The sequence below is a fragment of the Oncorhynchus clarkii genome, chromosome 16, assembly GCF_045791955.1.
Source record: "Oncorhynchus clarkii lewisi isolate Uvic-CL-2024 chromosome 16, UVic_Ocla_1.0, whole genome shotgun sequence".
Lineage (NCBI taxonomy): Eukaryota > Metazoa > Chordata > Actinopteri > Salmoniformes > Salmonidae > Oncorhynchus > Oncorhynchus clarkii.
In genome coordinates this window covers 40195187-40217963 of record NC_092162.1, presented here as the reverse complement: position 1 = coordinate 40217963, position 22777 = coordinate 40195187, and the positions used below count along the sequence as shown (strand labels likewise).

Genomic DNA, 22777 nt, shown 5'->3' with positions numbered 1-22777 from the left:
AGAAAATAACATGACTATATATAGCGAGTAGAAAATAACATGATTATATATAGTGAGTAGAAAATATGCAGTCGTGGGTGAACAGGGAGTACAGGAGGGACCTAAGCACGCACCCCTGAGGGGCCCCAGTGTTGAGTGTCAGCGTGGGGGGGCAGATACATAAAGTGCTTGAATTTCTAAATGGTAAACAGATACGTAAGAAAATACCCTCAAATAAAAGGTGACGTTCTGTAAAACATTTGATCTCAAATCCAAAATGCTGGAGTTTAGAGACAAATTAAACGTTTTCGCTTCACTAAATACGTATTTAATTGGACAGTGAAGATAACTTTTAATTTGTCTCTACATTCCAGCAATATACCTGTAGTATATACCATAACATATGTTATGATATGAACATTAAGTTTCTGTAACTAGCTAGATAGCTCATAGGTAATCCCTATGAAGTGTCCGCTGGTAGCTAAACGCAGCCAACCATGTGGGTGATTAGAGGACTTCCACCAGACTGACTATGGTCTTCCAACAATCCGCCGCAATAGCAAGCCCCCTATATTTCCCTTACCAACATGGCCGATATCATGCGTCATTAAACTCATAATGTGGACGGTCTCCCCGGGGAACACTTCCGGTGTAGTTTCCTGTGTTTGTAAACTGAGAAAATTGGAACTCCGACAAGAAATATTAATCTGCAAAACTCAAACAAACCTAAGGTAAACCCATTATAAAATGTAATTCCCAACAAAGCCACTATAGAGTTGCAATGCATAAGTTATTTCCCAGAATTGTAAGGCAATGAGAGTTATGACAGTTTGTAGTCGGCGCTCAACCCGCACGCCCTGCATGGCTGTTGTTGTGTTGTCTGAGGGGGGTACCCAACCAGTGAGTCATCTTGCGCTAGCTTCACCTAAGCAGACCCTTGCTTTACCCCATAAGTTACCGCATTGATCGCTAATTCTTAAAATATTTAACCAAACAATATTTTCACTCATGGTCTTAGCTAACGTTACCCCGTAGCTATGTGTTGGTGTTTGGCCTCGAACACTCAGTGAAGATGTCTAGCTACGGTTAAATAGCTAACGTTAGCCAGCTAACTTAGCTTGCTAATTAGGTAGCTAGCTCCTTCTGTAACGTTGAGCTCGCTCAGTATTCAGACATTATTGTAGTTAACTAGAGCAGTGCAGTCTAAGGGCACTGAATAATAATGCATTTGACGTGAGCTCTAACAAGCTAGGTAGATAGCCCTTCAACTTCCAGGCAGCTTTAGCCCCTTACTTCTAGGCAACTTAAGCGGGCACTTTGCATGGAGACTAGAGTACATGTTTGTAGAGTAGAGGGAACACACGATGATCGATCAACTGTGTGTATAGGGTAAACTATGCTTTCCTGTTTGTTTTTGTACTTGACTCTTAACATGTGATTGCATATCATTAGCCTATACTTGGGTCAATATTGAACGGTATCTTGAGTAACTTGCACATGCATGAATCATAACCCCTTTTCCAGATCATATTCATGAACAGAATGTGTTTATCGTCCTCCTCCAGCTTTATTTCTGTCATCATTGCAACAATATTTGACAATAATCTTTTGTTTTCCATGGGAAGAAGAGGCATACACTAAACCATTGGGGCTGCTGTCTCCAAGCCTGATATCGACTTTCTTTGTTGACCATGCCAAATGTATAAAATCACATTTTATTGGTCACACACATGGTTGGCAGATGTTAATGCGAGTGTAGCGAAATGCATGTGCTTCTAGTTCTGACTGCAGCAATATCTAACCTAACAATTCCACAACTACCTAATACACACAAATATAAGTAAATGGATGGAATAAGAATATGTACATATAAATATATGGATGAGAAATGACCAAGCACCCCTAATAATTAAACAAATTACACTCTATTAGGTATATTAGGCCTGAATTTGAATACCAGTAGTCATGGTCAAATAATTTGGCCTCACAATAACCCTCTATTTCCAGGCTTTGCCACCTGATGATTTGGGTGGGTGTAGTCTTCTCACACCCCTCATCCTGAGTGAACCCCCTTGATGCGCCCCTGTACACCCAAACACACACGCATTCAATCCACGCACCGGCGATGACACACCATCCCAACAACTCAGTTCGAGACCACATGAAATGGGTCAGTTGAATTCTCCTTTCTTCTTTCCATTTTTGTTTTTATTTATTTTGTCTCTTGTTTTTCGTCTTTGTGCCACAATTCCATTACATTCATGGCTTGAAGCCTTTCTCTCATCCTCACTTTTTCTGAGTCTTTCCATTAGAGGCCTGACAGACCAGGCCAAAAATAGTCTGAAAACAGTCAGTGGATGACCATCTGCAATCCCTGCGTGTCAGCCTTTATGCGTGAGACTGTGGCCCTGACATTGACCCTGATGCTGACTCTGAGCTGCTGCTTGTCCTGTGTAGTTCCTGCAGTCTGAGTTGATGACAATCCTAGGCCACCATACTACTCTCAAACTGAACTGCTGTTTGTGTTGTTCCTCCAGGCTGGGTTGCTGGGCTGTGAGGCGGTGCTGTCCAGCATGGCCCTGATGCAGGCCAACAACATGTCTGGGGGACAAAAGAAGATGTCACAGCACGACCAGGGCCAGAGGGACATCAACAACCCTGAGAGCCACCAGCAGCAGTCTCACCAATCACACCACAACAATCACCAGTCCCACCACAGCCACATGGTTCTGCCCTTGGGAGTCAGCTGCCCACCCCTGGTGAGAAATAGACACATGCAGCCCGACTATGAGCAGCTCGCCGAACAATGCTGAAAGTACATTTTTCATGTGTTCAACCGCAAACTGTCATAAACAAATCTCACAAATACTGTATCAGACACTGCAAGCTCCCATATACTATCCAATCACAGCCACATTTTCATTATCCCACCCTTGGTTAGCCACAATTGGCTTAAAAATCCAAATATAACACAATATCTGGCGATTAATTTCCAGCAACGTTGCCTGTCTGTGTATGCGCGCGTTTGCCTATCACTTTGTATAGCCAGTTAGCAATGCTTATGATAACTGTCTTGTGGGTAGTGTGTAATTATAGTAAATCTATCAACAACAAAAAAAGAATACACGTCTAAGGAGGAGCTCTATTTTGGCTGGTACGTTAGAAACATATGAATTATCAACCGTCTCTCCTCTCGATAGTTTATTAGAAAGGATGGACACTCGTGTCACGCACCCAGGCTGCTGGATGAGAAAGATATGCAGGCCAGCCAGAATACACAACCGACAAAAAAGAAGCACAGAAAATCAGCCACACCCAACAAACTGAGAGAGAAAGTGGAGGTAAGTTGTGTTTATGTGAGAGTGGGGGAAATGGAATTTACAACGATGGATACAATTGCAGGACAGAAGTGTGTGCGTGTGCTGTAGCGTTACACTTATTGTGTGTGTATATAATATGACAAGTTGTAATATTTTGAAAACTCATTGTGTTTCTCAGCAGGTGGAGATGGATATTAACGGTGATGATCACAATTCACAAGTACAGAAGAACTTTATCTGTGAGCACTGCTATGGAGCATTCCGAAGTAGCTACCACCTGAAGCGGCACATTCTCACTCATACAGGTTTGTATCGCATTACGTTTCCCCTTCCTTGCTCAGGAATACTCATAACATGTGTTAAATTATAACACTAGTCATAGAAAAGTAGAGAAACGTGCACGACTCACAAATAAAAGCAGATGTTTTATTTTTCCTTGAAGGATCCAGCTATGGTGGTAATTCCTGTCAAGTCTGACTACTACTGCTTGTTCATGTACTAGCTAACAGCAACAAGCCCAGACGAGCTAGCTAAACGTTGTCAGCATCCAGCAGTGATCCGCTTGGTGGTTGCATAGTAACGGTGTCACCAGCCCGACCAGTCGTGAAACTGAGCTGCTCTGGCCCGGGGTTCCCTCGACCCAGCTCGAATTTGAGAATAACATTTGAGCCTGCTCGAATTTGGCCCTAATTTTAAGTGCTAGTGGAAACAGTAAAACTATTTATCTTTAATTTTGCAATCTGTGGATACTATGTGATTAGAAAGGTTCAGAACTTATGTGAATCATCACAGCGCAGTTGAAACAAATATATGGCACATGGAAATCACAAGAGGGTGCTTTAGGGAGATGGGTGGGCTGAGAACCGCTAAGGGGTGGTTTTTAAAAGCCCACGATCTATAATAGTTATGACTGAAAAATCGATATACACTCAGTGACCAGTTTATTAGGTACACCCATCTAGTACCGGGTCGGACCACCCTTTGCCTCCAGAAAAGCCTGAATTCTTCGGGGCATGGAAACTTTGCTTAATTGGTATCAAGGGACCGAACGTGTGCCAGGAAAACATTCCCCACACAATTACACCACCAGCCTGTACCGTAGACACTAGAGGTCGACCGATTATGATTTTTCAACGCCGATACCGATTATTGGAGGACACAAAAAACCCGATACGGATTAATCGTCCGATTTTTTTTAAATGTGTGTGTATATATATACATTTTTGTAATAATGACAATTGCAACAATACTGAATGAACAATGAACACTTTTTTTATTTTAACTTAATATAATACATATGGGCTTTTGGATGGGTGTTCTTAAGGTGATTCCACAGGCTGGTGGTATTTTTTGATTTAGCCGTTGCTGACCCCATGCTTACATCTTTATCACAAATAAGACACCTTGCTTTCCCTGGTGCCAATTCCATGTAATAGTCCCACACTGGTGCTCTGCTTTTCTCTGCCATCTGTAAAACACACACACACAGCTCTGAAGTGACAATGATACTGAAGAGTCTGCTTAGGAGACAAATACTCTCAACTGTTTGAATAAAAATAGAGTTTAAGTTACCTGTGATGACTGTTGAAAACAAAAACTGTAATTTCTATATGCAGGAAATCCTATTTTAATAATGGACATGGTAAGAATTGACTACCATGACGACACCTAGCAAAATCTGAAAAGCGGTTCCTTCATTCATTTATTCCATAGGATATTTTTTTAGATTAACTTAAAATAAGGTCTGTGTTTCGTGTAGACTTACACCACCTTGACAATTTGATAACTGTGTAGATATCCATAGGACAAGGTAACTCTGATCAATATTGGCTAAATATATGCGAAGATGCATTTTTTTTGTAGAGTGGATTTATGAAAATATTTTGACAAACGTTACCTTATCCTAGTGAGATTTACACGGGTATCAAAATGCCGAGGCGGTTTAAACCTGAACAAAACACAGACCTTATTGGAAGTAGATCAAGACATTCTCTATGGAAGACATGAACGGTAAAATAACGAAGGAACCCCTTTCAAGTTCAGCCGCAAGTTATTACAGGAATTATAACACGTCGACTATTTCTCTCTAAACCATATACCTTTGACTATTACGAGCCTGCTGCTGCCTACCACCCCTCAGTCAGACTGCTCTATCAAATATCAAATCATAGACTTAACTATAATAAACACACAGAAATACGAGGCTTAGGTCAAATCCGGAAACTATCACCTCGAAAACAAAACGTTTATTCCGTTCCGTATTTTATCTAACGGGTGGCATCCATGAGTCTAAATATTCCTGTTTCATTGCACAACTTTCAATGTTATGTCATAATGACATAAAATTCTGGCAAATTAGTTCGCAAAGAGCCAGGCGGCCCAAACTGTTGCATATACCCTGACTCTGCGTGCAATGAACGCAAGAGAAGTGACACAATTTCACCTGGTTAATATTGCCTGCTAACCTGGATTTATTTTAGCTAAATATGCAGGTTTAAAAATATATACTTGTGTATTGATTTTAATAAAGGCATTGATGTTTATGGTTAAGTACACATTGGAGCAATGACAGTCGTTGATTGTTTTTTATAAGATATGTTTAATGCTAGCTAGCAACTTACCTTGGCTTACTGCATTCGCGTAACAGGCAGGCTCCTCGTGAGGCAGGCGGTTAGAGCGTTGGACTAGTTAACTGTAAGGTTGCAAGATTGGATTCCCCGAGATGACAAGGTAAAGATCGTTCTGCCTCGTTCCTAGGCCGTCATTGAAAATAAGAATGTGTTCTTAACTGACTTGCCTAGTTAAATAAAGATTAAATATAGGTGTAAAAATAAAAAATAAAACATTGGCAAAATCGGCGCTTGCTATGAACTTGAAACCGGCCCTAAATAATCGGCCATTCCGATTAATCGGTCAACCTCTAGTAGACACCAGCATGGATTGTGCCATGGTCTCATGCTGCCATCAGCATGAAGCAACAGAAACTGGGATTTGTCAGGCGAGGCAATGTTTTTCCACTCTTCAATTGTCCAGTGTTGGTGATTGCATGCTCACTAGAGCTGCTTTTTGTTTTTAGCTGATAGGAGTGGAACCCGGTGTGGTCGTCTGCTGCATTCGCTCATCCGTGACAAGGACTGATGAGTTCCGAGATGCTGTTCTGCACCCCACTGTTTTACTGTTCTGTTATTTGTCTGTTTGTGGCCCGCCTGTTAGCTTGCACGATTCTTGCCATTCCCCTTCGACCTCTCATCAACAAGCTGTTTCTGCCCACAGGACTGCTGCTGACTGGATGTTTTGTCGCACCATTTTTTGGCAAACCCTAGACACTGTCGTGTGTGAACCTCAGGAGGCTGGCCGTTTCTGAGATACTGGAACCGTCGCGCCTGGCACAGACGATCATATCACGCTCAAAGTCGCTTGGGTCACTCGTTTTGCCCATTCTTACGTTCAATCGAACAGTAGATGAATGCCTCGATGTCTGTCTGATGGCTTTATATAGAAAGCCACGGCCACGTGACTCACTGTCTGTAGGAGTGAACCATTTTTGTGAACAGGGTGTAACTAATAAACTAGCCACTGAGTGTATAATGTATACTGGATGTGTTTAAGTACTATTTATCCAGATGTAAAAATGTATATCAAATAACTATATATATTTTGCTATGTAACTACTGTGTAAAAAAAGTGCTGTGTGTAGAATGTAACAAAAAATAAAAAGCTATAAAAAGAAATTGGGGGGGTGTAAGCCCCCCCCACCCCCAAAAGGTACAAATCCATCAAATGCAATCTATAGCATTAAGTTTTGAACAGTGTTTTTGTGTTGTTTAGGGGAGAAGCCATTTGCGTGTGACGTGTGTGACATGCGGTTTATTCAGCGATACCACCTGGACAGACACAAGAGAGTTCACAGTGGAGAGAAGCCCTACCAGTGTGATCGCTGCAATCAGGTAAGCGAGATCTACACTGAACAAAAATATAAATGCAACATGCAACCATTTCAAAGATTTGACTGATTTACAGAAGATTTGACTGATTTACAGAAGATTTGACTGATTTACAGAAGATTTGACTGATTTACAGAAGATTTGACTGATTTCATATAAGAACATCAGTCAATTTTAAATAATTTAATTAGGCCCTAATCTATGGATTTTACATGACTGGGAATACAGAGATGTATTGGATGGTCACAGATACATTTAAAAAAAAAAAAGTAGGGCCGTGGATCAGAACCAGTCCGTATCTGGTGTGACCACTATTTGCCTCATGCAGCACGACACATCACCTTCACATAGAGTTGATCAGGTGGATGAATGGCAGGACTATGGGCCTCAGGATCTCGTCAAGGTATCTCAGTGCATTCCAATTGCCATCGATAAAATGCAATTGTGTTCGTTGTCTGTAGCTTATGCCTGCCCATACCATAACCCCATTGCCACTGTGGGGTACTCTGTTCACAACGTTGACATCAAATTTGAAATGTTAAAAATGTAATCAGCAAACCACTCGCCCACAAGAAGCCATACACGTTGTCTGCCATCTGCCCGGTACAGTTGAAACTGGGACTAATCCGTGAAGAGCACACTTCTCCAACGTGCAGGTGGCCATTGAGTCAGGTCTGCATTGTGAGGCCGTTTGGACATACTGCCAAATTCTCTAAAATAACATTGGAGGCAGCTTATGGTAGAGAAATTAACTTTCAACAGCTCTGGTGGACATTCCTGCAGCCAGCATGCCAATTGCACGCTCCCTCAACTTGAGACATCTGTGGCATTATGTTGTGTACATTTTAGTTACCTTTTGTTCCCAGCACAAAGTGCACCTGTGTAATGATCATGCTATTTCATCAGCTTCTTGATATGCCACCTTGTCAGGTGAATGGTTTATCTTGGCAACGGAGAAATGCTCACTAACAGGGATATAATCAAATTTGTGCACGTAATTTGAGAGAAATACCATTTTTGTTCGTATCGAACAAATCTTATGGGAACTTTAATTTCAGCCCATGAAACAACGGACAAACACAACCTGTTGCGTTTATATTTCTGTTCAGTATACATACACACACCTGGGGCACTCTCAGCAAGGCACAACTTTGTGGAACGTTCAGATAGAAATATGTTCTGTAGAATATGGAATCATGTCGGCTCTATTCATGACATTTCTATCTGCAACATTTGCCTACTGAACATGGTCCAGGGTTTGGGGACAATACGTACATTACACTGACTCCCATCATTTGTGGTTACTTGTATGCTTTCCCTCTGCCCCGGTTCCAGAGTTTCTCGCGGACGGACCGTCTGCTACGTCATCGCCGTCTGTGTGGGGCGGGAAGGAGCATTCCCAAGGAGGAGAACCAGTCATTCTCCTGCGAGGGCAGAGGAGGAGCCTACTCCCAGGATGCACCTGGGCACACGGCTGCCTGGAGCCCCCTACAGCAGCAGAGCAGCCGTCTGGCTGTCTGATCTTTAAACGCTGACTAACTCACAGACAGCAGTGCTGCATCCTCCCTCAGCCCAGATAAACCTGGCTAAGACAAAGACACCAAACCTTAAGTTGTTCTCACCAACTAGCTCATATCCTGTTGATGGGATAGTGGATTATTTTCTACTTTTGTAATAACTTTTTAAATAAATGTTGTATTGTTACGTACATGGTACTTAACAGAAGGGGAAGACGAGACCTCGGGTGGGGTGGGAGGAGTTTGGGCAAGCTGTCATATTACTACGGCAATAATGAATTCATTAACTGACATGTTTTAGCCTCAATTGGACAAGTGTTTTTTTTTTTGACTGGAGACTTAAGCTCTTTCCAGACAGTAAGAGAAAATTCAGAGTGGAGTTCGGCGAAATCGAGCAGATTCCTATTATCTCCGTAAGGCAGCTTTCACGTGCACTGCTGACCGCTCCGCCTGGATAGAATCCCCCACCCCCACCCCCTAGCTCCATTGAATGGGAAACTCCACCGCCACTTCCTGCCTGGAAAGCCCTTTAATGTGAGGTTGGTCTGGTCATACCAATATGAACAACTGGCTTTGCTTCTTCTTCTTCTTTTTTTTTTTTTTTAACCATTTGATTGTATGTGTACGCTTACCATTGGACAATACGGATCAGTATCCTAGGACACTCTTCCTGATCCACTAGCAGCCTCAGTGGCCAAGCACATCATACTATGGACATTATTAAGTATTTGAAGGAAAATGTTGAACACACAAATCCTTGTGGCCTTGAACCACTCAGATTCATTCAAGTTGGTTCTGTTACTACTACTAGCTTAACAGTTCCTGGTTTGACTTGTTAGTGAATGGCCGTAGCCTAATAGACCTGTGTAACTAGCTGACCCTACCTTGATATTGAGATCATTGGGTAGTTGACACATTTCTTGTTCTTCGTTGTTAGTGTCATTTACATACATCCAGTTCTTGTTATGTTTGACTCAATTCTGTCTAAAGATATCTAACTTTCTAATTTGCTACACTGGTCAGATGTTTAACTCTAGAACCTCACATAGCTACCGTTTTGGGGATAGTGACCATGGAAATGAAATTACTCATGTCCATTCTAGTATTCTAAGTGATCTCGTGTTTCTTTCTTTGTTGTGAATAATCAGGTGTCTTATCTCAAAGGACATCTGTGCATGTAAGCCTATTCTATATTCATTCAGACTCTATGAAGAGTATCAATAGGTATTTTTTTTGTCTTTCATTGTTATCAAATGTCCTGAGTATGTCGATCCATCTTGTTATATTTCTGGTGTTATTTTAAAGAAGAGGTAATCTCATGAAGCAGGACAGTTGACCTGCTCTGACAGTTTGTGAACAAATGCTTCCTCTATAATATCATACCATGTTGATGTTTCTACAGTGAGCTCAGTGTTGTGACAGTTTTTGTTTTTTTCGCTCTGTACTCCAACACGTTGGATTGGAATGATACGAGGTTAAAGTGCAGACTGTCAGCTTTAGTTTCATCCAAATCGGGTGAGCCGTTGAGTAATTACAGCATTTTCTGGTCAAATTCACTTATACAGTATGTGTATTAAAGTTATCAAAAGTTAAGTATTTGGTCCAATATTCATAGCATGTAATGACTGCATCAAGCTTGTGACTCTACACATTTATTGGATGCATTTGCTGTTGGTTTTGATTGTTTCAGATTATTTTGTAATCGAAATCAATGGTAAATAACGCATTGTGTCATTTTGGAGTCAGTTATTGTAAATAAGAAAATAATGTTTCGAAACACCTACATTGATGTGGATGCTACCATGATTGCGGATAATCCTGAATGAATCGTGAATAATGATGAGTGAGAAAGTTAGAGGCACAATCTAAAATGACACTACATTATTTACCATTAATTTCTATTGTGCACAAAATAATCTGAAACACAAGTTTGTAGAGTGACAAGTTTAACGTAGTCATTGCGTGCTAGGAATATGGAATACTAAACTTTACTATTTGTCCCAATACTTTTGGCCCCCTAAAATGGGGAGACTATTTACAAAAAGTGTTGTAATTTCAAAATGGTTCACCCGAAATTGATGAAAAACCCCTCAAATAAAGCTGATAGCCTAGTCTGCACTTTAACCTTATAGTCATTGTATAATTTCAAATCCAATGTGCTGGAGTAAAGATGCGAAAACAACAAATGTCACTCCCAATAATTAGAGCTCACTTTATTCACCTCTAGCATCTAAAGTGAAGATTACCATTTCTGAAATCCAAATCCCCTACAACCTAGGCACTCCTGTAGATCGGAGAGAAATTATAATATGGTATTATGGTAATACCATCTAGTCTAATCCTCTCAGACCTACAGGAATGGCTAAACAGTAGGTGCTAGGGGTCGGTTTAGAATTCAGTATATTTCTACTCAGTGGACATCCATGGTAACAGAAGTTCCACTGGGTTTTTTTTTTTTCTCTCACATTTTTATTGGAGCATCTCCGGTTCCATTATGGTAGCCTGGTCCCACATCAGTTTGTACTGGCTTGCCAACTCCTGTGGTCATTGCCATACCAATGACCATAGGAGTTGGCAATACAGCACAAACAGATCTGGGACCAAGCTATCATTGACATTCTATATCTGTAAACACTGGATTGAGGAAGCCCAAAATATAGGAGATACAACAGTTATCTGTTTAGACCGAGAATCTTTTCTATAGAGGACAAGTAGTTACTATCGCATCACAGTCAGATTGTAAGTCGTGTCAAAGGAGTTGGTGGCCCTTTACAAAGACTAAAGCCAGTTAGTTTTCTACTGCTTAATTTAAGTTAATATATATTTTAAAATTAAATTAGGAGTAGAGGCAGAACTGCCACTAGTGCCTGTCTACTGTAGCAGTCATAATTAACTTTTTTATTACTAGTAGTTTTGCATGCATCTGTGATTGTCAAAATGAAGGGATATTGTATAAATGTTTTTAGTACAAATTGTTTAAAAAATAAAATTAGTTTTTTTAAAGTAAAATAACTTTGTCATCACAATCCTAGTAAAGTTGTGATAAAATAAAGTTGACTCAGTAACATTGTAGTGAATGGAAAAACTAGGGCCTCAAGCTTTAATAAACGTGTTTCTCTTTTTAAACATTTGGTACTGTCAATGCTTTCTCAAATGATTTAGAGAATTGTAGTTTATTGCCATACTGGTTCATCTGAAATGGACTCCAAATCATATCTGGACAACGATATTACATAGCTGTGACCGTGAGGCGCCACTAGAGGAGGCTCTATCCACAGCCATTATGTCTGATTGCAACCCAACAGCAGTCAGGTTTTGATCCTATTTGCAACATGATCTAGTTGAGAAAGGGGGATACCTAGTCAGTTGTACAACTGAATGCATCTTCTGCATTTAACCCAACCCCTCTGAATGAGGGAGGTGCAGGGGGCTGCCATAATTGACTTCCACATCTTCTGCACCCGGGGAACAGTGGGTTAACTGCCTCGCTCGGGCAGAACGACAGATGTTTTTTTACCTTGTCTGCTCGGGGATTCGATCCTGCAACCTTCCGGTTACTGACCCAATGCTCTAACCACTAGGCTACATAGTGGGTCTGTCCCTTCTATACCTCCCCCCCCTCTCTTGTTTTGGGCCATCCCTTCCTCTCCAAACCTCTCTCCCCTTTGTATTGGAGCTATCCTCCCTCTAATTGACCAGGCGTTGTAATTAAACCTCCAGGAAGATGAGCTGGATTAGATCAGCCTACACTGGAGACTGCAGGCCAGGGAGCGTGTGCTCTGCCCCTGGGGAGACATCGGCTCCCTCTCCACCCCTGATTTACAGTCCCCACAGGCCACAGCACTTAACACTGTACTGCCTTAAGTGAGGTGAGAGAGGGGGTGATACCACTCCATAATCTCAGAAAGTGTTGAAATCATCTAGGTTTGAAATCATTCTACAGACAGCACTATTGGGTCTGGTCAAAAGTAGTGCACTATGTTGGAAATAGGGCGCCGTTTGGGACGCAGAGACTGAGGCCTGCTTTGTTATCCGTTATCACCCAGTCAGCAAGACGAGTGAGGCGTGGCTGACCTGACAGAGGCCCCTCTTCTACTGCTACTCTGTTAGGGCCCTACACACTAAGGATAGTCCGAAGACAAATGAACAATTATAACCAAATGTAAATCTGTCAATATCTCTGTTATTTTAAGAGGTTTTCAGGTTACAAAAATATCTGTGGTTATTTTGTATTTTTCCAGGGTTCGGTCTCTTTACTTACCCCTGTTTGGTTCCTGTCTATGGTCAAATACCTCTCTCTCTCTCTCTCTCTCACACACACACACACACACACACACACACACACACACACACACACACAATGATTGAAACCCTCTGTCCCAACAATATCTCCCTCTCCCCACGGTGCACGACCCAAGAGCCTTTCCTCCTCTCTCCTCATTTCATGTTTGATTAATAAATGGTACAGCCGCTCTGTGTGAATGCCGTGGAAGAGTGTGTGTGTGCGCGCGCCCTCCCTGCTATTCATCATGACAGCCCACCTCTGTGTTAATTAGCTCTGGTATTTAAGCCAGCATACAGACAGAGCGAGGTGTACCTTTTAAACGTGTGTGCACACTTCATTAAATATTCACGTGTGCTCGTTACTCCAAACCCCAACGCCCGTTGTACACCACCTCTACACACACAGGTACTACTACCTAGTACATACCGGCGGTGTAGCCACCCAGTGACAAACCTTGTCCCTTGAAACCAAGAGTGCAGGCTTAGGCACTTAAAAGTGTGTTAGATCAATTGGTTTATAAATGAGGACCAAGTCGTAAAGCATGGTTTATATCATGATGTGCTTCTGAAGGTAAACCACAACCTTCCAAAGCTTCTCAAATGACAGCCTATTAGTAAACAGGTACAGAAACACTTCCATTACCAGGAGGCATTTTCCATAAATTCTGAAATCCCAACAGCTCTGCATAAAGAAATTGTGAAAACAATAATTTTTTTTCATGAACACCAAAATAATATTATATTCTGAAATACTGAATGCAATTATTCTGAAATTAATTATATATGAAAGTCTGAATCCTTATACAGAGTATAACACAGAGGCATAATAGACCCATAAAAGAGCTGTTCAGAGGACCCAAGACATCAGTGAGCATGAAGTACTCTCTTGGGACAGGAAAGCAAGAATGGACCCTTAAAATGGCAGCCATCTTATGACTTACTGCATAAGGGTGATAGACAAAATGGCTTCCAAATAGTTGTATTCATTTGGTTTAATGGGTAAATGCAGAGATGGGCAATAATCCTGTAAAATATGTATTTCAATTAGTTTGGAATATTTTGTCATTTGTATTTCACTGCTGGCCTGAATCCAATGTTTTTTTGTAACAAGACACATTTGTGTGCCATTTTTAAAAGTTTTTTTTTTTTTTTTTACAGCAGTTCACAATTTGTTGCCCCCATGGTGTGATTAGAGCGTCAGCAAAATTACCAAAATGTAACAAGACTTCGATCACAGGAGGTAGGTGGCACCTTAATTGGGGAGAACAGGCTCGTGGTAATGGCTGGAGCGGAATTAGTGGAATGGTATCAAATACATCCGACACGTGGGTTCCATGTGTCTGACGCCATTGCATTCGCTCCTTTCCAGACATTATTATGAGCCATCCTCCCCTCAGCAGCCTCCACTGTTTTAGATGCATCTTTTTCCTACTAAAAACAGATAGAACGCAGCTCTATTTTGCACAGGCAATCACTTGATTAAAAAAAAACATACTAAAAAGTCCCCTGGCTGTGATACTATAGAATTTATTTTATATGGGACGATAAGCAAAAGCTGAAAAAAAAAAGTTCCAATTTACAGTTCGTTTACCACCAGATAAGCTGCTTTTTGACATTTTTGTAACACTCAAGATTAATTAGCTGAAGCATATTATTCCCATTCCTCAACACTCCTGTCCCATCTGATCAAGTCTGGAAGAGAAGTTGTCACCATCAGAGCATATGATGAGTGACTAGGGATTTGAACGATGAAACAAGTCACACGATTGGCCTACTTACATGTTTATCACACCAAATCATGCATATTCATGTGTTAACCCATGAGACTCACAGACTAGAACAAAGTTTCATGTTTTCCCCTTCTGTCCACCCCCATGCTGAGAGAGTGGAGATCTGGTGTTGTATTGGTTCAATAGTCATTCACATTCCCTGCATAGGATTGACACCACTTCCAGGCCGGCGCCCAGTCCAGCCCTCCTTTCTTTCCAAACCAAGACAACATGGGTGGGTGCCTCAGTGAGTGGTTTGCCACCCCAGCCCCCTGCAGACAGGAGGAGGCTGGAGAGAGTTATAGGCGTTTAGCTGGGACAGACAGCTACATTAACCCACTGTGGCCCCACGCCACCACCACCCCATTAATCTGCAGCTCGTTGGGACCCGTCAAGGCCGGCGAGGCGGGGCTGGTCCCTCTTCAGGGAATATCGAGCCAAGACATCATGGGTGGGCGTCACTGCCACCCAGTCAGCATGCTGTAGTCTGCACTACTAGTCTCTATTTACGTAAGTCACTCTGAGATCTCCAAAAAGTCTCTCAAGGGCCCAACTCAGAGTTGAGATAAGCAGGCAATACTCAGACTTGTGTGTAAATCATTCATTTGGAGACGTGGGCAAAAATGTAATCACCGGCTCTCAAGTCAGGATACAGCCCTAAACCTGTTAGCTACAGTGCAGTATGTCACAAGTCAGGAAGACTAGTTAAATACATATTGTTCTGGTCTAAAAAGTCATTTCACATATTTTGCTTGTCTAAAGAGGCCCTTCACATATTTAGTCACTCTGAGTTCACCAAGGGCCTCTCTAAATCTGTTACAGCAACAGTATGTCAGGAGTTAGGACCAAGAAGTAGGTTAGATAAAGTTTAAAATATATATATATAGTACAGGTCATAGATATGCTGCACATGAAATACGAGTCTCCATAATCTGTGCTCACCATAGAGGAGAATTTTAACAAGGCTTCTTCCAGGCTCAACTTCTAGGCTCAGCTGTAGCAGTGTGACTTCTGGGGGCGTATCCCAAAAGACACCCTATTCCCTATTTAGTGCACTACCTTTGACCAGGCTCTATACATGGAATAGAGGGCCATTTGAGACACAAGCCCTGGTATGAGAGACTGTCTGATCACTTGACTGCTCTGCTCTGACACGCTGAAGTCATGCGGAGGATTTATTAAAGCAATATTCCAGCCCTGTTTGTAATCAACCTGTATGACATACTTAGTCATTTCTGAAATCGATGCGCATGGAGATATGACACAATCATGGCATATTAACCCAACGAGGCGGATGGGAGCGATCAAAAACAGAACATTAAAAAGGTTTAGCGCTTTACCTTACACATTGTGGCAACATATCTTTTTTTTAATGCTCACTTGATAACTATTATACGCTTTTGATATGATTAGGCTGTCTTGTCATAATCAGAGATGGGCAGTATTTCTGTTACATGTATTTGAAATACGTATTTCAATTACTTTTGAGGCATTTTTATTTCACCGGCCTGAAATACAATCCAATTTCATTTGTATCAAGATACTTTTTCGAGACCTGTATTTAAAATAAAAATGTGTAGCAGCTCACCCTGCATTGAAATCAGAAGTCTGATGGCACTATGAGTGTCAAAAATGTAAATGTAAAATAATGTCAAAATGAACACTTGCAAGCATGCTGGGTATTATTCTAATGAACTCTGCCTGCGAAACAAGGCCAATAATAATACCCAGTGTGCTTTGCAATTGTTCATTTTTACATTTTGGTCGTTAAGAAGACACTCTTATCCATATCGACTTACAGTCAGTGCATTCAAGTAAGGTCGATCAAAAAAAAAAAAACATCACAGTCATAGCAATAATAATAAATAAAAAATTGTTACCATTACTGAGAATGTTGTTGTAGTTAAGGCGTCTACTTTTATATATTTTGAATGAAAATAGCAACAATATATTTTATGTAGATACAATACTTTGCTTGCAAAAGCCCCTTGTATTTTATCTCGATACAATACTTGGCAAGTGTCTTTTATTTTGTTTTGAGACATTGATCGGTCGGATATTTTGTATTTGTAATAAGATACTTAGACGTATCATTTGCCCATATGTGGTCAAAATGTCAGTCATGAGTACACAGAAGCGAGGAGCTATGCTGTTTAGGTGCAGAACCGGTTCTCTCTTTTAAACACAGCACAGCAACAGCGAGTCTGCGTCTGCCATGTACTAACCTCGAGCTAAGCAAGTTCATATCCCGGTCTCTCTCTCAAGGAATTATGCAATTACATTGCAGTTGTCCAGGTCTTCTTTCTCTCTCATGCTCTCTCTCTCTCTCTTTCTATTTTCCAGCAATTTTCCACTTGAGCAGACCAACCTAACCTGTAAGTGTCAGGTGAAGGAGTGAGGAGGGATCTGATATCAGGTGAATAATGATGCATGAATCCCTGGGGTTTGATAGACAGGGGCGGCCTTACCATTTACCCTTAGAGATATTCACGGGTCACTGCCGGTACAAAAGTGCACTCTGGGCTCATATTCATAAATTAGAATAACTTTATTTATTATTAATATTATAAAGTGACTCAGAGTAGTGAGTGCTGATCCAGGATCAGTTTTGTATTTTGGATCATAATGAATTAGATGAAGCCACTGGTTCTGGACCCCGTTTTGGCTTGGTGGGAGATCTGGCGACGTGCCCTTGGGCGGGGCACTTGACCCTGGTTGCTCCTGTGGGTCGCTCTGGACGTGAGACGATTAGAGAACTGAATGTAATGTAAATGTTGAGTGGTTTCACTGCAGGTAGATTGTATGTTTTAACATTTTTTTAAAGATACAAAAAAAATATTAGAGTCAGAGAGATGGGTGGGACCTGATCCTAGATCAGCACTCCTACTGTGAGGCGCTTTATGAATACAGGCCATGGGTTCCTTTGGACCTCCACGGGATAGAATGAAGGCATAGGAACTGCAAAAGGCATAGAGGAATGGTAGAACAAAGGCGGAGAGAAGACAAGCCAAGTTGGAGTCTTTTTTCCATTTACTACACCCTGGATAATGCATGTCATTAACCTATCAAGGTGCTGGAATATTTATATGACCAAGTTAGAGAAGCAAATGAAACATGATGAAGGATGGATGAATAGCTTAGTGTAAAAGCAAAGTTATTCAATGATGGAATAAAAAGCGTTATCCTAACAAACCTCTAACTTTCCCACCGAAAGGATCAACAGCAGCTAATAAACCAGCTACGGTCCTTGTGACATAAAAAAATAAAATAATAATAATCATTCATCAACACGGAATTAAACATTTGCATTAGTGATTTATCGTCATCTTATGTCTAGCTGATGGAAACATAGCTAGGCAGTAGATAGATAATGTGTAGCGCGCAAACTGTATTTATCGCTGATTGGAGGAGATACGGTACCCGTGGGCAGATAGACAGGGATTCAAAATGACTGGCAGTTTGCGTCTGTTGATCAGTGATGCTATAGTGATTTAGTTTGCCACTTTAAGTCTTATTATAGGTGTTGATATATAATAAAGTGATATAATTCTGCCTCGTTGATTACAGGATGTATGGGCCGGGGATAGACGGGGTAAGATGGGTGGATGGTTGAGGAGGCAGTTACTGATCCTTATGATACCGGTATACTGCTGGAGAAATAAATATCTGATGAAGTCGCTACAGACAGACAGGACACACACACACACACAATTCAATGATGATGGTGGAGCAGTTGTGTGTGTGTGTGTGTGTGTGTGTGTGTGTGTGACTCGGGCTGCCTCTCATATTGACCTCTTTCTCCGTGTGACTCTTTCTAGTAGGAGTGGGTCTCTCCTATTATCCGTCTTTCTCTCTGCGACTCTCTACTAGTAGGCTAGTGCTTGGGTCTCTCCTCCCCTATGGTGACGTCAGTCCAGCAGCGTTATCCAGCAGGCAGCACCACCTCCCTTCAGGGATAATATTTTATGACTGAAACCTGACACCGTTTCTGTGTCCTATAAGCGACAGAGCTGTAACTCACTTCAAAGGCAGCTGGCATCGAATCACAGCACGGCCATAAATTGCCCTGTCACGCCTGGGCCAATCAGGACAAGGCACTAAATCACACGTCGCGCTGGCGGCCAATGGAAAGACGGCGGCGGTAAATCTGTCAAGCGTATGTCTGTTAACGGGGTTGTGGTGTGGTTGGGGAATCCGTGGGGAGGGAGGAAGCGAGGGGAGAAAGTGAGAGAGAGAAAGAATAGATGACAGCGGGCGGAGGGGAGGGAGAAGGGGTGGGTGAACTGAAGGCTACAGCAGTATGCCACAGAATAAAACGCTTGTTTTCTCCCTCCCATTCTTTAGCCACGCCATGTTCAAAGTCACATCCAAAACATACTGTTTAAAAAACTTAAAAAGAGCATAGAGAGGGCAGACAGAGGAATATGACAAAAACAAGACTAAACACGGCCACAAAGGAGGAGAAACATATGTCGTCCCCCCACCCCCGAGGGATGGTACTGGAGTTGGATAACACCAGGAAAAACACCCATAAACCTTTACTGCCACCACAGACGGTTGTATGTCTGATGTCTGCAGTGAAAATGAGTTATGGGAATTATTTTTTCACCCTCTCTTTGCATCACTAGCCAACTCCTCCAGTCCAAACTGTAGGTTGACTGTGTCACAATAACACTCACCTCTGGCTCTGATAGCCATGAAACAGCAATATCAGTGGGCAGACAAGCTGGGACAAGCTGGAGGCATGAGGGCAGACAGTGGGACTGAATGGCTGGAGGCAGACTGCCCCGGGTCTAGGGGTCAGGAGCTGTGAGCTGCACGCTCTGCTCAGAGAGGCCTCTGGCTGACCAGATGTGGCCCCCCCTCCAGCTCTCTGCAGCAGGCTACAGTCAGCGGGTCCAAAGGAAGAGCGGTTGTCGTCTGGGCACTACAGCACAGCAAGACAGAGGCCTGGATCTGAAGGGATTTCATTATGCTTCTAAATCACAAAGAGAGAGAGTGACAGACAGATAGAGATAAACTAGCAAGTCCTCTTCCCACATCAACAGCCTTGTGCGGAATGACATCTGAGGGTTCACATGTGTTCGTATGACACATTTCACATGTGTTCGGACATAACATACTATTAAAAAAAATTGAGAACAGACTTTCAGTGAGGAACAAGGAAAACCATTTGCCAAAAGTAAAACTGCTGAAGGCATAGAGGAATGGTAGGACAAAAGGCATAGAGGAATGGTAGGACAAAAGGCATAGAGGAATGGTAGGACAAAAGGCATAGAGGAATGGTAGGACAAAAGGCATAGAGGAATGGTAGGACAAAAGGCATAGAGGAATGGTAGGACAAAAGGCATAGAGGAATGGTAGGACAAAAGGCATAGAGGAATGGTAGGACAAAAGGCATAGAGGAATGGTAGGACAAAAGGCATAGAGGAATGGTAGGACAAAGGCGGAGAGAAGACAAGCCAAGTTGAAGTCTTTTTTTCCCCCATTTACTACACCCTGGATAATGCATGTCATTAACCTATCAAGGTGCTGGAATATTTATATGACCAAGTTAGAGAAGCAAATGAAACATGATGAAGGATAGATAAATAGCTTAGTGTAAAAGCAAAAGTTAGTCAATGATGGGGGGAGAAATAAAAAGCGTTATCCTAACAAACCTCTAACTTTCCCACCGAAAGGATCAACAGCAGCTAACAAACCAGCTACGGTCCTTGTGACATTTAAAAAAAATCATACATCAACACGGAATTAAACAGTTGCACCAGTGATTTATCGTCATCTTATGGCATTGATTTGAATACAATAATTGTTTTCTCTCGCAAAAACAGACCGTGTGCTGAGTTATGGCTGAGGGGGCCGGGGCAGAGAGAAAGTGCTGTGGTCTGTGCTCTGATGGTGGTGTTGTTTTTGGCTGGCTACTCCACAGAGCAAAGCAGCAATGATTTTCTATTCTATGGGAATCCATAAACAGCCCCTGTGAGGGCCACCATGGCGACCAGAGCCATAAAGCATGTCATACTGTAGTGATGCTGTTGAGAAGAGACCAGCCCAAGACCCCTTTACTACCCCTCCTCCATCCATGCTTTCAGTCCCAGCTCCCCTCCATACACACACACCTTTATAGCTCTCGTTCACACAGTCTGTGCCTATAAATTATTTTCTGATTGGTTTAAATTGAGGAAATGTTGCTCATGACTCTATTTTTCTACATTATTCTGTTGAAGGCAGACAAATAGGGGTGCAAATGTTTGGTTTGTGTGGCGCGTCAGTCTACCCTATGATAAAAAACAACAACGTCTTCTGAATGATCACATTGTGGACGCTACAGTAGCAGCGGAGTGGATGTTTGAGCGTTGGTGTATACCAGTGATCGAGGAAGAGGAAGTGTGGGTAATGAAACAATTATGGGCTTTGACCTACGGACCCTCTAGTCAGATCCTCTATTGTCTTGCTAGCAAGTCCACCACTCTTTACTGTGTTGAAGTGGATACAGAGATGCCATGACTGACAGGTGTGTCCCCATCACCGGTACCATGCTATTTCGCCACTCCCAATATCAAACCAGTTTGCTGATACTGAAGCTCAACCTATAGCACATGTCCCAGTCAGTGTGTGGTTTCACAGGAGGGAAATCAGGAGGTGTGAAGGTTAAAGAGGACAAGGTTATAGACAGCAGTAGATCTAGACAGCAGCACTGCCGTAGGTGCGTCGATTCATCTCGCCGTGTCCTCACCCAGCAGAGGAGGGAGGGAAACAGCTCAAATGGATCCCGCACGCACAAAAACACACATTGGTACTTCCTGCATTGCCATTCACGCAGGTAGTCGTCATCTAGATGTTCTATCTGTCCCAGTCACTGTGTGTGTGTCCTGCCGTCCCTTCAATTCCAACCAGATATTCCACCGGCGGGAGGGCTGGCAGCACCTTGGGGCAGTCAACGGCTATCTTTCATCAGATAATTATCTTTCATCGTAAAACGCCGTAGAGGTAATTTATATTAATTATACAGGAATGAGTATAATAGTCTGAAACGCCACGGTTGACACGCTGTACATAACACGCTGTAAAACAGCCAGGAGTGTGTGGTGGGCTCGAGCCTTGTAATTGATGGGACAAAAACAGCGGCATTGTGTCTGAGAAGGTCGAATAAGCAAACATCTTAAGAAAAAGGACAATCATGTCTGGGTCAAGGCTTATAAGGCCTCACTAGCAGGTTTCAGGCCTGTTGTTCTATGAAACACAAACTTGCTAAGAAAGGGTGCTTCGGTTTGGATTTTCATGCCCATTCCCCATTTTTACTTCTACTTTAATAAGACCGAGGGTCAGTGTTATCAAACTCCTCTGATCTGACTGGACATTAATTGAACACTCCCTTCATCTCTTTCCGCCTTCGGTATCCGAGCCAAATTCTCATTAAGGAGAGAGAGAATAGAAAAGAGAAGGGAGCCCGAGGTGAACAGCAACCTCATCCATCCATTGTCCATGAGCAGTACATGCTCTCTGTCCTAGAGATGGGTCTGTACACACTGGGGTTGTAAACTTACAACAGGCAGTGTGAGTGAGTACATTAAAGACACCTAGGGAAAATTTAGAACGTAAAAAAAAATATAGATATAAAATACTAAAGTCATTGTATTATCATACTGATGCTATACTGATCCAATACGGTTCACATTAATAAAATGGTAGACCAGTTATGAAACATGGTACAAATCTCAGTTTGCATCAAACACCTTATAGAAGTCAGATTGAGAATGTGTGTAACTACACTAGGGGCAATAGGCACCAAACAGACAAACAGGGAGGGACCATCTGAACTTCTTAATATCGATTTCCATTCCGAAAAGTTAAACATTTTCATTTGCGTGCCCTTATAAATACAACCCAGCAGTGCTGGAGGAATGCAGACACTAAAAGAACGTGATATAGTGCCTGATTCCGCACCCATTTCTCTGGAGGGC

The 22777-nt window shown here is 42.1% G+C and overlaps 1 protein-coding gene across 6 annotated transcripts; it reads left to right on the top strand.

Moving 5' to 3' along the window:
* Nucleotides 1-621: 621 nt before the first annotated feature.
* LOC139368444 (zinc finger protein 740-like) lies at nt 622-11892 on the top strand. 6 transcript variants are annotated; one of them, XM_071107339.1, is made up of 7 exons: nt 622-710; nt 1987-2149; nt 2517-2738; nt 3180-3320; nt 3478-3604; nt 7128-7246; nt 8579-11889. In XM_071107339.1, the coding sequence occupies exons 2-7, from the start codon at nt 2105-2107 to the stop codon at nt 8762-8764; spliced, it is 840 nt and encodes a 279-aa protein (XP_070963440.1). In that variant the 5' UTR covers nt 622-710; nt 1987-2104; the 3' UTR covers nt 8765-11889. The 6 variants fall into 6 exon arrangements, with proteins under 6 accessions (XP_070963440.1, XP_070963443.1, XP_070963445.1 ...); XM_071107342.1 differs by having other exon boundaries at nt 631-710; nt 3481-3604; XM_071107340.1 differs by lacking the exon at nt 622-710 and adding an exon at nt 855-879 and having other exon boundaries at nt 8579-11892.
* The last annotated feature ends 10885 nt before the right edge of the window (nt 11893-22777 follow it).

What these genes read in the sequence shown, in the direction of transcription:
- LOC139368444 (XM_071107340.1), top strand. Translation starts at nt 2,105, where the DNA reads ATGACACACCATCCCAACAACTCAGTTCGAGACCACATGAAATGG. An exon ending in TTCGAGACCACATGAAATGG is followed by an intron (nt 2,150 to 2,516) that starts GTCAGTTGAATT and finishes TTGTTCCTCCAG; the next exon opens with GCTGGGTTGCTGGGCTGTGA. An exon ending in GAGTCAGCTGCCCACCCCTG is followed by an intron (nt 2,739 to 3,179) that starts GTGAGAAATAGA and finishes TCCTCTCGATAG; the next exon opens with TTTATTAGAAAGGATGGACA.